A 15,351-nucleotide genomic window follows, 5' to 3' on the forward strand; every position below is an offset into this window, starting at 1 on the left:
GACAAAATAAAGTTTCCTTCCAGTATATAGTTAATTTTTTATAACTAAATGCGTGAATCGGAAATTTGGATTATATAAATAAACATAGGAAAAACGAAAATTTGTATTTAAAAGTATGCAGTCCAAAACGTCAACGCAATCGAAAATTGATGTTTCTTAGACCAAGGATAAAATATGATCCATATTTGGCCGTGTGAAATTATTCTCTCGGTCTGTAAGGAGAAACGAACTGACGACAATTACGTAAATTCGAAATTATATTTGTTCGCTGAGTTTTTGAATAAAAATGATTAATACTTAAAATAGATGACTCAGTGACCGACACTCAAAATAATCAATTTGTCTCTTGGCCATTTTCTATTTAGCGTCAGAGTACTGTTATACAATATACGATATGAAACAGATAAAACCCGTGAATGGCTCGTTCTATCTACTTTTAGCAAGTGCGCTTTAATTTTTAATTTGCCCGTAGATTGTTATGATAAAATGACAGAGTCCTGCTTAAACACATAGTACAAATGACCGGCCACTTCAATCCAATTAACTCAAAATAGAAATCGATTTTCCGGCTAAATAAAAAGAGGATTCTTTTCGGGTAATCCCTAAAGAACCCTATTGATTGCGACAAGGATCTACGCCGTTGAAGCAATTCAAATTTAATATAAAATATTCAATGAACGGGGGCATTTTATAATTAATATTGAGTAGTGGGAATGGACAAGAGAGTCTTGTATTTAATTACAAGTTTCGTCAGAAAATTTGAACCGCTGAGCACAGATAAGCGGTGTACTGTGACGTAAGAGTTACCGTAATTGCAATACACGCGTGCTACTGTGCAACTATATTAGTTAAAACATGTCATGCGAATGAAAACGGGTGTTTTATGTTAAATATAGATTCACATACACCCGGATTAAACTTGTAAAATTATGAACGATGAATAGGCTTCCTAGTTTCGTTGAAAGTGGCAATTTACATATATAATTTGCATCACACCTTGACGAGAAAATGTACCGAATGGCCCAAAAAACAGCAAAATGACATTATTTCACGATAAAAATAAACTATCTATCTCCGATCAAGCTTGGCCATAATGTTCATCAAAAGTTTATACTCGGTAAATGAATAAATTATATAATCTATGGAAATAAACATACTTTCGAGTTTCAATATCAAATGATTGAATGCAAACTTACTAGCATTGAAGGGAAGGCAAATAGACAGCAGTCGGACGTCATTGACGTTATTATCAAATACACCACTAAGTACGATATATTTTAGTATATATCTGAAACTACGATATAACAACAATAGAACGACCTTTAAAACACATAATGACGTAGATAGTGACGTCACAATGCATGTCGGAAATAGGTAATGATTTATCAAATATACATTATCAACTTCCCCCACAACTCTTCGATGACCCCGTGCTAGCAAAACAATTGAGTTAAATAATATGGATTTGAGGGTAAATCAAATATTCAAATTAGTTTGAGGCGAAACAAACAAACAAATGTATTATGAGTACATCATATCAATTCGATATGTTAAATGACTAGCTATCCAGCTATGGGAATAACAAATATAGTTAGTTAAATGAGCGATTATTCAGAAGAATACATTTGTTGTATATCTAGATACCATAACCATTCAAATTAAACTAATTAAATACAATGCAAAAACTTTTGATTACTTACTACAATGCTGCTCTAACTTGCGTCATTAATTCTAAGTATAGCTCAGCCAGGGCATATTTCCGCCAAGCCAGAGTCAAAAAAATAATCTGGAAATCAGTGCACGGTTTATATGTTATACTTATAACATAACTACACATAAGGCATATGCCACGATTTCAATAAGGGTAAACCGTAACCGCATGGAAATGTTACGTTTTAGATTAACAAGGGAGTACAAATTAAGAGAGTACCATGCTAAGAGTATGCTTCGATTCCATCTACTACCTATTTTTACATCTGTTCAGCGGAATGCATAAAAACCCCAGGGACATTACTTAGTTTCCAAGCCAGCAAATGCGCGTCTTCGCACTAGACTTGACATCAACCTTCAATATGATATACATGCCAATCAGTGCTCTGACATTTCAAAACTCTAAAACGGTATCTATTCAAAACACCGTTATCGATCTAAAGCCTCTCTTGCTGCCTAAAGATTATCATCATTTTTTTGATGCATTATTCCGGCCTTAGAAGCAATAAAGTACCACTACATTTACGCTTACAAAAAAATCAATTATTCTCTAGTAGGAAGATTTAAAATCGAGGAGTCAAGTTGATTTAAATTGACATTTTTTCAGGTTCAAGTAGAAAATTATTAACCGTGAAATATATGTAAGGAGAAGTGATATCTGATGACAAGTGAATGTTATTAAAAGCATCCCACATTAGCTATTATTCTTCAATGTGGGATTGAATTGAAGACCATAAACATAGAAACGCGTCAGCTCATAGCAGGAATTGATAAAACGTGATGCAATTGTAGACATTTAGTAGGAGCGTATGATGTGTAACAAACGGTTTCCGAATATAATCACAGATGTATGTAAGGCAAAAAAGGCAGAACGTTTTCTGATCTGACGACGCCAAGTACCTCGACCGAGTTCGACTGACTCTATCCTTGATTTATATAGATGAAATTTGGGTATAAATTCAAAAAAGGGACAAAAATACCCATAAGACTAATTTACTGTTCAGGCCTACTAGTTAATCCCATCTATACTAAGTATAACTTGACAATATCTAAGAAAGGGAAATTTTTATATAACAACTTTCCTTTAAACTACGCAGGATCATTGTTCGAACTCCCTTTTAGCGAGGTATAAATATTTAATGAAGCGAGTAGTAAATGACACGAAGACATGTTAAACTTGAGCTTGATCTTGTCAAAGAGGTTTGAAATACTTTTAATACTTACACTGAAAAAATACTTGAAATGTCAAATTTACATATAAGAAAATTTGTTAAGATGCGATCTATGTGATCTGTTTAGTAAGGATAGGAAAGGGTATGTGTCCCCAATTGACCCTTGATGAGAAAAGGACGACGGAAGGTGAGGCCTGCATGGTATGGCCGTTAACGGGCCAGAATTCACGCATAAGCGACAACGGGCGCGTAAGATGAGAATAAGATGAAACTGCCTAGCGAGAACAAATTGAACAACATACTTGAAGCAATTGGAACAGAACTAAACAAAACCAATATAGTTAACATGATCGTATTATGTGTCTCATATGGCCTGTATATGTCTTGGAATGTAACGTGAAAGTAAATTTTATTGAAAAGGAGTCCCCTGAAGCACTAACCCAAACAACACTGCATTCCTGTACTGACATGTAAAAGATAATAATTTAGTATCCTTTTTTAATAATAACCATAACTATCATTTAAAGTTAGGCACTTGAAATTTACAAACTGACAAAAATACGCAGGTATATATGACATATATATACTTGAACAGTACACAGTTACCCAAAATAATTGCCTTTAATTTAACTAAAACGGTTATCCATCGCTTAGCTGACGCTGCTGCTGTAACCTGATGACTATCGCTATAAAGTGCAAGACCGCATACATACACTGTAGCTTATCATAACGACTATATGCCTCGTCTCCTGAGACAACGGACTTATGCATACAAAAAGACGAATACATATTATACACATAACAAGCTATATTTGGAATCCACAAAGCGATAAAAGCAGTTGGCTAGAGTTTAAACGCTGTCAGGTGGGTAATAAAATACATACATCGTCAGTATACGTGAAAAAAGGCGAGATAGTTAATATTTAATTTGTCCGAATGTGAGTTACCCATCTAGGCTTACTACCGTCATGAATGTTAGTCGTACTTTACTGTGATGTGAAGGCAATGCCGACCTTGTCAACTATTGGGCGTATATCCTAGGCGGGTGCATCTGTATGAGCACAAAAAATAAAAACACACCTTCGACAAATGAATTCCACTCTACGTCTCGCAAATGGGATTGAAATAGTCCATTTCGAATGACGTCATCATAGCGACTTAATTGCGCATCGGCGATACAAAGTTAAGGTGAAATAGAACTAATGAACATTACTGGAGTCTAAGACGATCGCAAATGTCAGTTTTTAATAAGATTAGTTGACTCAATAACATAGTTTAACAAAACAAAGTATTCGGAATCATATTCTCACTTATTGGGACTACTATGTTCGCCCCAACTTAAAGTCAACAACGGGTCGTTTCGTGGAAAGATGTCATGTGACTTCGATAAAACAACTTTTAAATGTTGTATACTGATCAGATTTTCAATACAGTACTTCAAATACTGTGTAAGCTGGACAAATAGTTTTTGAAAAACGCAAATTTGATGAGGTTTTATCACTAACGGAGGAGCATTAAATGAGGAATTTTCTGGGAGATAACTATACGGTTCATATGATCCGCTCAGCCCTTGCGAACAAAATTATTCAGAATGGCGTACTGGTCTTCGTCAATCCTGAAGATTACATTATTACATTAAAATGGCTGTCGCGCATTGAAACAGTAAATTATTGAGGACGATATTTCCTAAAATTGAAATTAGATCAGGTCCATATGCTATTAGTTTCATATACAGTATTTGAAACGAAGCATGATTTCATTGGGAATATTTTCATTTAAGCAGTGACAGATATGCGTTTTACCATCATTATTTCGACAATCGTTGATATTCATCATCACAACTGCAAATTTTGCAATGATCAAATATGTTAGGACTATTTTAAGTTCTTTATTTTGCCCTTTTAGTCGAAACGTGCAGTAACAAGCGGTCATCAGAATAAATTCACCTAAAATAATACATGACGCCCTGCTTAGTCATTTCTGAGCATAACAGTTAGGCACAAACATGGATGAAAAATGCCCCAATAACAACACAAGGTGTAAAAGATCAAGTCTAACATTTTATTTATTTATTTTTCTATTATTATCTCAATATGTTTATAACCATATAAAATGTTATACATTCTCTAATTTTGCTTAACGTTTAGTATAAACACATTTTGTAGTAATAGATGGCTTTGAATAACGAACTAAAATAAAGAGAATTTTTGTTTTCGACAATTGTATTGTTGGTAAAAAACATAGGCCATTTTGTAGGTTCATAGCCCTGTTGTAGATTCTCACTTTTAATGATGTCTCAACCTTTCTCGAAAAATATTGTTGGTAGAACGGCATAACCCGAAAATTTAAATAAACGAATTAATAAAAACAGATGATCATAATTATAGTTTTTATGAAAAAAAATCGTCACTTTAAAGCGAAATGGTCAATTTTAGCAAACAAATATTTTTGATACTAATAGCTCAATTCAGATTATAAGAAATTGAAAATGAGGGCAAAAACAGAATTCTAAATTACCGTCTTATTCCGATATGAACATGACCGGTGATAATACAAAACAATCACGCAAGAAATAGAACAAATTAACAGCATAACACATTCGCGCTGTCAGTCATACGCCTTCAAGTGTTTATTGACCTTTAGGTCTTGAATGAAAACTAAATTAAATTAAAGAATTAAAGTTGAATAAAATAATAATGCAACTATAAATCACAATTACTTACTTAAACTATTGTTAAAGATTACAGCAAACAAAATACTTAAGTCAGAATTTAACATTTATACTCAACGTAAAACATCGCCTGCAGCTAGAATCTAAATTTCTGCAAGACAACGTGCGATTAAGGAATGCACTGATAAGTTTTAATAACAAAATATGCCCAAAATGAAACTAATATGGCGATTATTTTCATGTATTACAAATAATATAAAATAATTGAAATATAAACTAAAAACGTAGTATAACAAGCGTTGAAAATTTCGTTCTAGTTTCGGTACTATGCTATTACTCCGTCACTAAATTTATTTGATTCTCTTTATCTTGGACTGAATTGAAGTTAGATTTTCTTAGTTTAGTTCAGCGCATCTCTCTCTGTTTGACTATGTTATTCAACACATTTGCTAGCCTAAATTATCCTAACCTTCAACCTCAGACAAATAGATTCCAAAATGCAAATCAGAAAATCAGTAATGGGGCAATGCAGAGGATAGTACCCTTATTTCTAATCACAAGGAAATGTCTTTCGGCAATTTCGTCTGGGGAAAACTCGAAATATGCCCGAACAATTCAGCGGAGTGAAACAAAATTAGAAATTGATTCTAATAGGCATTCGTTTTATGAATTTGTATGACTCAGAGCGAGGCCTATTTACACGGAAATATGTTGTTGTTTTGTGCATTGACAAATGCTTTTGGAGTTTTCTAGCAACATTAAAACTAGCTTAGTTGTAAAATGTTTCAAATCATTCTATATAACACGTTTACCGTTCTAACAAGTATTTATTCTATGATTGAAATGAAATGTAAAGAAAAACATAATAGCACTATTTGTTTCAATTTCTGACAAGCGCAAGAATATAATAATGATAAAACGAGTGTTTGGAAGCTTTTCTCCAAAAGGGGAAATATGAGTGAGGTAACAACGTACGTATCAGTATTAGGGCAACCAAATATCGAGTATTCCGGTACCGATTTCAGAGAATCACATTGTGTAGATGGGCAAATTAGAAGATTTGATTAAACGCTCCCAAGAATTGAAACTTTAGGTCCATAAATATCAAATTTAAAGAACTCAATTTAAAATCTGCCCTGTCTCCAAGTAAGCTAAATTTTCAATCGTACATAAAATCCTTCTAACGGTAACTACATTTCGTTTCTTACAGAATTTTACGTCAGTTAAAGACTGCTTCGGTGTTTAGAAATTCAAATTATGTGAAATTTGCCCTTTCTTCAACAAAGCCAGTATTAAGAATATTCAAGAATTGAAAAATTGTAAAATCACAATTTTGCCCCTAGGAAAAATAAATAAATCTGTCAAAACAAAATGAACGGTTGAAAAATCGAAATGAAATAATCTTCAAAGTCTCTACTTTATTTTATTCTCTGCAGAAAGATTCTGATTCATCCCTAAGAATATTGCGACATCAACTAATTGACGACCCTTGTTTATTTCGTACTTTTATTTGATGACGCACAGCTCGACATACTAAGTTTGTGATTTTCCTGATTGAATCATCAAAACCGGACTTAAAAGAGGGCTTCCTAGATCGTCTCATACTGAAGCCCTCTCATCACTGTTTAACTTTGCCCACACAGTTATAAGATGCTGACTATTCATGAATGTCTTTGGTTTATGCCAACGAAGAAGAAATCTTCAGGGAATAACAATTGTAACATTATGCTGACATTCTTGACATATCTAGGAATTAATGGAGCATATATTCCATAATATAAACTAAAGCTCTTCTTATAACATAAAAAGCGCCAGTAAAAGTAAAAAGCTGATTACAGAATCAAGGGCCAAAGGAAGCAATCTTAAACAACAACCGTAATTGCTACTGGTGAAAACTCAGCAAATTTAAATATGTATTCGTCAATTCAGCATTGCAGAAAAGTTATTACACGCTTTATAGCCCAAATAATATTGCATCGACTGTACAAACGTGAAGACATACCATACATCTACCGTGATCATCTTAGAATAGAAGAATTTCATGTAAACCAATGTTAACCCCATATTTACAAGCAAGAGCTCCGCCAGATTAGAAGGCCAAAACAAAGCAAAGTGCCATACCGCTTGTTCCATCAACTCAAGTCGGTCAATACATAGCGTTGTTGGATTGACCTATCCTATAAGCTCCATTAACATAACATTTCAGCACTAAGTCAATAAGGCTGGCTCGCTTGGCAAAGCAAAACGATGACCCTTTACGGTCGAGCAATTTAAAGGTAAATTGGCATAGCTGAAAGCATTTTTATAATTCAACCGTTACGATTACAATATTTACAATAGTCTACGATTTTCACCTTTTGGGTACATATTTGAAAATAAATCGACGATGACTTCACCGCACATAATGTTAGAATGAATGATGACGCAAATATACCATATTAGAATGATAATTCTAAGAAATGTTTTTACTCAACCATAGATCAAGTAATATCAATAGCAAGAATTTATATACCGGTAATATAATAATATGGACCGCAAGGAATGTCACAACCCATATTATCTTCAATGTTATGAATACTTTATTCTTTTATTCAAAAAGAAATCAATACAGGTAATTAGATATAATGAAGGTGAATTAGGGTAGTCTGTCAGGTTAGGATTAGAGTTATTAAAATCAATTTTGCAGAATGAGTTTTGAATATAATACACCAACCCAACTATGCTGAATGTCTGCTAAAGTTTCTTCAGATGGACAACCTGATTTAATCACTCTCCAATTTCTTAGTAGCTCTGCTGCTACCCTACATCATACATGTATCTATGCATATATCAAACGGAATACAGTGCTAAAACAGTTCTATCATATGCACACGGATTTATAACACTACCCACGCAATCATTGAAACGATCAATAATATTTTAAACTATGATTGACCTACTGGTAAAAACGAATGTGACAGAGTGACAGATATGAATACATTACCATTCATACTCTCAAGACAGCTCGCAAATTTTTTTTATTCGACCTAATTAGTTTAATTTCCGATACGTCGTAACTTTCACACGCAAACCACCACAACATTGCATGATGATAAAAAAGTGGAACTTATAAACTTATAACAGTACAATAAAACTAAGCGACGAGCAATCTACACGAGGATACCTACGGTACTTAAAAAAGTAAAATCGAAATCCAGTCTTTTTGTATACCACCTTTTGAACTGCTATCAAAACAACGCGCTATACAACAACGGTCACTTACTCAAATCTGTGAGCGAAACTGGGTTGTCTGAATTAAACAATGAGAGTATATCTAGTGAAGTACTTACTGAATAATCCACTCCATTTGTCTGTATCTTGTCCATGTTACTGACGGTCGTCATCGACATTCTGGCGCATTTTGCCATATTAACAGCCCAGAGTATATCTAACAGCTTAGCTATTACGGAAGTTATATCCTGTTTGTCGCTATTCATGTAATACACAGGATGTCATATTATCTTAACTGAAACACAGCCGGGGCAAGCAAACAAATAGCTATACCTAGAGGCACACGTCAAAAATAGCAGTGATTTCCAGAGCGAATCTACGCTATATAGGGATAACACTCCAGAAATCCGAAGCTACTTATACTGAAATAAGCGTCTAATACTAAAATAACAGCAGTCAACCTATCCTAATAGACCTCGGCACCCTTTCATTGAAATTAAGCTAATTCGGTTACACTATTTAAAGACTAAATCTCTTTAGTGCGATACATCGCCACTATTAAGTCAAGTGGCTTTGCGTCATTCTGTATGACAAATGGTGAGCCTCACCGCCGTGGTAACAATTTTCTATTCTCTTTCAAGCGCATCGAACTGAAAAGCATCCAAGTTGAGAAAGCGTTGTATTACATATATTAGAGTAGTTATTATAGAGTCTGGAGAAAAACGCAAAAATTCGTACAATTCCGATTCATTCAAGTACTGTACAACTTTACCGATGTAAAAAGCGCCAGGAAAAACGCCACAGGGGACGTAGGCATTATTATAATCTTTTACAATATCGAAAGCGTCATTACGCTCTATAAAGCAGGCGTAATGAAACGATAAGCGCCGGCTATAGATCAATTTCTGTCTAAAATTTAGAGGCTCGCTAAGTTATGGCGCGGTATAAAGCGAGAATTGTAGACTCAGCCTTCGCTCAACCTCAAATAAAAACATATCGGAGAGTTCAGAATTTCATATGATCAAGCACGGGCCATCGCGAATTTATTAAATTTTAAGAAGGTAATATATGGCTCATGGTTGACTAGACAAGTGCGATCATGCTGTCGGCGTTACATTACTTAATATTACTCATATATCAACTTCTTAAAGCAAAGCCTAGCCGAAGTCGGTCTCAGGAAACGCAAGGTAAACTGCAGAGTGGTGCGCATACTTAACTGCACAGCGGTACGCACACTTCCGGCAGCGTCAAAGAGCGTAATGTAATGAACGCACGGTAAGCACATAATCACAATTGTTGTGGAAACCACTTTAATTGAAGAGGGCCTAAGTTTTTAGTGTTCCCAGAGATATTATAACACACATTAGGCCGAAAAGAACTACAAATTCAACTTAAAAGAAAATCAAATTTAATATACGGGCACACGTCTTTCCACGTAAATTTTTTATTTTTAATTTTTCACGCACGCGTGCGTCCCTGGCACGAATTCCACTAATTTATAAGCAGACTGTGAAATGATGAATGCATTAAATATTATTAATTTAGGATTTTTAAAACAGCCGTTAAACGTCTGAGTCGATAATGCTACTGGATAAAAATTGCAAACCTACTTATAATAGATTAAATACGATTTCTTTCTACAACCTGAACAATCGCATTCATTTCATGCGGGTGTTCCATTAATGATATTCACGTATTTGACGCAAAAGGCAATAACCGGTCAAATTCGAGAGGTTAATTTTCACAATTCCCTCGTCGTACCGTTGTATATGTCCATTATTATTCAGTCCGGAGCTGTTATCGTCAATGTTTGATTATTACCGACACATACGGAATTAAAAGGGGAGAAATATTTTTCAATTCCTGTCAAAAACAATGACCACATCAATATTTGATGATTGAAATCAGTACGAAGAGTCAAATGACGGAACGACATTTTCTTCTATTTATTATCCCTTATTATATATGGTTAGCTGTTAGATACACACACTAGACAAGGAAGTGCCAGGGCGTATTCCTCTATGCCCACCCTATTTTTGCCCTGCCACTAATTTGATTTGGTCCTTTGATTTGTATTTTAGGTTACGGCAAGATAATATGATAAAACATAATCGAAAGATTTTGGTCACCAAACTTCAATGACGGCGTCTACAAGCGCAAAATATGAAGTTTTTGGTTCCGGGTAAACCTGTGGTAAAAATACCTTCTTACTACAAGACAGGGTTTGCATTTATCCAGAAGATGATATTTTGGCTAAATTCAAAGTTGCCACAAGAACTATGGTCTGTACTAATATCACAATTTTGGCAAAACGTAGATTGATCACAGATTTTTCACTGGAAATTTATCCGAGCGTGAGTAATTTAAATCCATTCTATCATCATTGGAACCCGACCGCACGAAAATTACCTTAAAATATTTTCAACCACTTTCAGCCTACACAAGGAATGAATCCAAACACGACATACGACCGAAATCTAACATAGGTAAGCATTTTAAGAAACTAAAATTAATTTCAATTAATATATCAAAAAATAAATATGTTCCTAATTCTCGGTCCAAATCACAATTTATGAAAGATGAACTCACTAGTTGAAAGTTCTATGCTTATGGACACAATTTATCCATCCTCTCAACTCGCGATCGCTCAGCAGTCAGCAGATTTAAATAACTCGGAAACTTCATTTTAATATATAAATAAACTACATCTGTTTTACTCAAAGTAACGTGACAAGATACTGAGATAGTTATGAAGTATGGATTAATAATAAACATGCTTAATGAACTAGTTGGTGAACAGAAACGAACTATTTGATGAATGAAACGGTTGCATACAATCCAACAATATGAAAAAAAATCGGCAGGAAATAGGCACCATATGGTAAGCGACAATGAATTCATTAGAAAGAAGTAAATTGATATAACTAATTCATCACTCAACATCATTTGCACATAGAAGGACAAACAAAGCCGAGGCAGGTGTCCGCATGAAAAGGAAATTAGTTTCACAAGTCATATATAAAGAGGTCGACTTGGCATTATTATCAAACAACATTAGCTGTTTTTAATTAAAGATGTCATCATTGGAGCAATAAGGGTATAAAAGGGGTGTGTGTATGACGTCTTGATGAGCATGATATTAATAGCTTCATAGCAAATATAATTTAATTATGCAGGTCATACCACAACAGCTTTTTTTTACAAAAGACTTGAATGTCACGATCGATATGATCTTGCAAAATTAGTAAGCAAAAACATAGGGCCATGATAACCTTCCCCAATGAATCTGCTGTCATTAGTGGTCAGGTTATAATATAATGTATTATTTGGTTATTTTCTATATTCATTTTGTTTCTAGACTGTCAGGATGTCATTTTGTTCTCGTTGTATTTCGTGTACATTTAACACGTATCTGCAAAGACATGAGGATGGGCAAATATTTCTCGCTGAGCTTATAACATTCGCGAGAGTGCGGCTATATTTGACGATTAGGAGATGGTCTGAAATAGGACGTGCCAAATATTCACCTCCGAAATTACGACGCAATATTTTTAGTTCTTTGAACGCCTTACGGCGTGGTTAATTGCACTGTTTCAATTCCACCGTACTCCTGTAGAAAAAAAAACGGGCTGCGCCCCTGAATATACATATCATAAGATACATAAGCGAATTTAAAATAAGCTAACAAAGATAGCATAAATCGCAAAAACGATTGTTGTCAAGTTAAAAAAAAAAACTGTCTGATATTTGAAAGCACAGGTGATTACAATATCCAATTGCATTTGTGTACTAACCAATGACAACGTGCAACGCAGAAAAAAGTGAATTAGAGTTCTCACACCCAAATAATCCTATAGTGCAAGCCATAACTTGTCGACCTTGATCTCACAGGATTCTGATAGAAATATACGCTTACCGCTTTGCTCTGTCTACGTCCTTTGTGGACAGCGTGTTCCCTAAAGCTTTCGCCGTCGCTGCTGAGCATATCGTCTTCGGATTCTTCAAATGAGAGGGAAGATCTGAATAGACAATACAAAACAACGTCAGTTAGATTAGCAAATAATCCCCAGAAGTCGCGTCAAACCGGGTCAACAAATCCTCTTAATCCAAGGGTCGAGAGCTGTCACGATTTCTAACACAAGTAGTTTAAGTTCCAATATCCTATTTGCGAATATGAATTTTTGATTAAAAACTGCATAATGGTGGTGAAGAGACCACGCCGAAAAAACGGGTTGCTCAGGGATTCCTTGCGCCTATGGAATGTTTCATTGGGGTCACGATCATTTAGAAGGTTAAGAACCACTGAAGTTGCCCCTTGTCCGCCAGTGGGTAATTGCGACTATATTATCAAGATCTTTCCACTTTTGAAGTAAAAGCGACTTCAAGTTGAGACATTTACAGAAAACGATTGCTAGTGGCATTTGAAGATTAACTGATCGAATGTCGAAAATCGAATATGAAATCCAATTATTGTAGGAGCTAGCAGGTATCCGCCGGGAGTATCCCAAAATAAAAATAGGCCAACAAGTGAAGACGCAAAAAAACAATTATAGTACTTCAAAATTAAATAGAATTGATTCTTTTAAAACAAGTGTGCCAGAAAATCTCTAAATTGTTATTTAGAAACGAACCCCGGTGAACCTTGCGCAGTGGATAGCATGTAATTATATTACCATTACTACATATCGATATTTAATGAAGACTTCACGTACGTAAGGAAACCAAACGATAATCAGATACACGTACGATAAAATACAATTCCAACAGTTATGCGAACTCATGAGAGGATAATGAAGCACAAATTAAAACAAACTGTTCTTAGTAAAAATGGCATTTGGAGGCATGAGAGGCATGGCATGAGAGAATAATGAAGAGGCATGGCATGAGAGGATAATGAAGCACAAATTAAAACAAACTGTTCTTAGTAAAAATGGCATAACAACTCCAAGTAACCAAAAGCTCATTTAAAAAACAAACAAGATAGCAATGCTTCACGATATGGACATAAAGGCCGCCCATCGGAACCGCTGTACGGTATAGCCCGAGCGAACAGAGAGGCGGACAAGCAATATGAAAACGGTCTCGAGTAATACGGAATAGGAAGGGTTTACCCTTTATTTAAAATAAAATAAATATCGGGTCCAATAGGACAAGAAGGGAATTGAACATAGCGACTTCTTCGATCTTCAAGAACTGAAAATTTGAAACCGATTGGTCAATTAATTGTAGAAAAAAGCAATTTTTTTCAAAAAACAACATTCACCCCTACAATAACAACAAGAATTTAGCACAGCAACCCATGGGTCCACTTCGTTTATAGCAAAATTATACATAAAAGACTGATTGATTGAGGAATACCTTGTGTAGCTGCAATGAAAATCCGCCCCAAAGCTATACATACAAAACTGTAATACGGTCGTATGAGAAGAAAAATGCCCGCAATGTATAACCTCGACTAATGAACAATCAAGATTTGAAGTAATTTAGTTATTTTCAAGCTTTTAAGCTATTTAGTAATTTTTATGTTATAGTTTATGAATAAATCTAATTTCAAGAATATAATATAATATTTTTCATTCAGGTCTAATGTTGGAAAGATTAAATAAATACAAGAAGTAACTAACAATATTCTCTGCCTTAAAATGGTTTTAGTCCTGCTTACTTTACGGCTAGAAAACAAGTGCAACCAATAACTAAGTAGGCTATATCAATAAATCAAGATGGAAATCCACCAAAAGAGAAGCTAATACTACATCAACAGTCTAACAAGATAAGAACCTCAGTGTTCATTAACATGTATTCAGTTTTAGGTACCTACAGCATTGCTGCTTATTTTAATGATGTTGTGCTTCAGAGCGGTTTTTTGGGTCAATCAACGCGACGACGAACTCGCCGTGTTATGTCTACCAGCTGGAGAGTTGAAGATATTATCAATTCGATTTAGTGTTTTTGTATAAGTAACTTCAAATTGTTTTATTCTTTTTAACTTGTCATTTCTGGCTTTCACTAAGAACAAGACTTTGTATAATCAGACGGTAGCACGTGAGGTGCTACTCTATTTTTGAAAAGAGCGGAATTTTCCGTACAGCATCGATTACCAAGTTTATCACATCCTGAATAAGGCGATGAGCAAGAAATTTGAAGGGAGACTTTAACTCGAGATACCGACAAAGTACGGCTCGGCGACTTGGCTATCACGACAGCAATTGTTGCAAATTTTTTTCGTAACGTACATGCCAGAACACCAGGGAAATGTATATATAAATAAGTCTAATTAGTTGATAATCCTTACAAAATTCATTTTATTATTAAGTGTACTTATTATGTTTTAGAATAAATAATATTCGGATTATTAGCCTTTTAGCGTGACAATTCCCACGCTCTAAGGAGGCGGTTAACTCACTAATTTGCAAAGCAAATTCGTTTGAATGCCACAGAAAACATAACCAATACGTCATCAAAATTATGGAATCTGATTCATCGAGTCAAAAAACACAACACATTCAAAACACAAATGCGAAAAATCATGATGCTTATTTGGAAAAACGTAACAAGTATAATCGCCTGGTGAATAATCTAGCAATCAAT

General features: G+C 34.7%; 1 protein-coding gene across 1 annotated transcript in view; it reads right to left on the minus strand.

The window, feature by feature from the left end:
• LOC120327083 (uncharacterized) overlaps positions 1-15,351 on the minus strand; it is a 36,503-nt gene that overhangs the window by 15,017 nt on the left and 6,135 nt on the right. The window contains exon 3 of the mRNA XM_039393475.2: positions 12,680-12,782. Coding sequence (XP_039249409.2) covers positions 12,680-12,782 — 103 coding nt within the window. The remainder of the gene's footprint in view (positions 1-12,679; positions 12,783-15,351) is intronic.

Source organism: Styela clava, chromosome 4 (genome assembly GCF_964204865.1).
Source record: "Styela clava chromosome 4, kaStyClav1.hap1.2, whole genome shotgun sequence".
In the NCBI taxonomy this organism is placed as follows: domain Eukaryota; kingdom Metazoa; phylum Chordata; class Ascidiacea; order Stolidobranchia; family Styelidae; genus Styela; species Styela clava.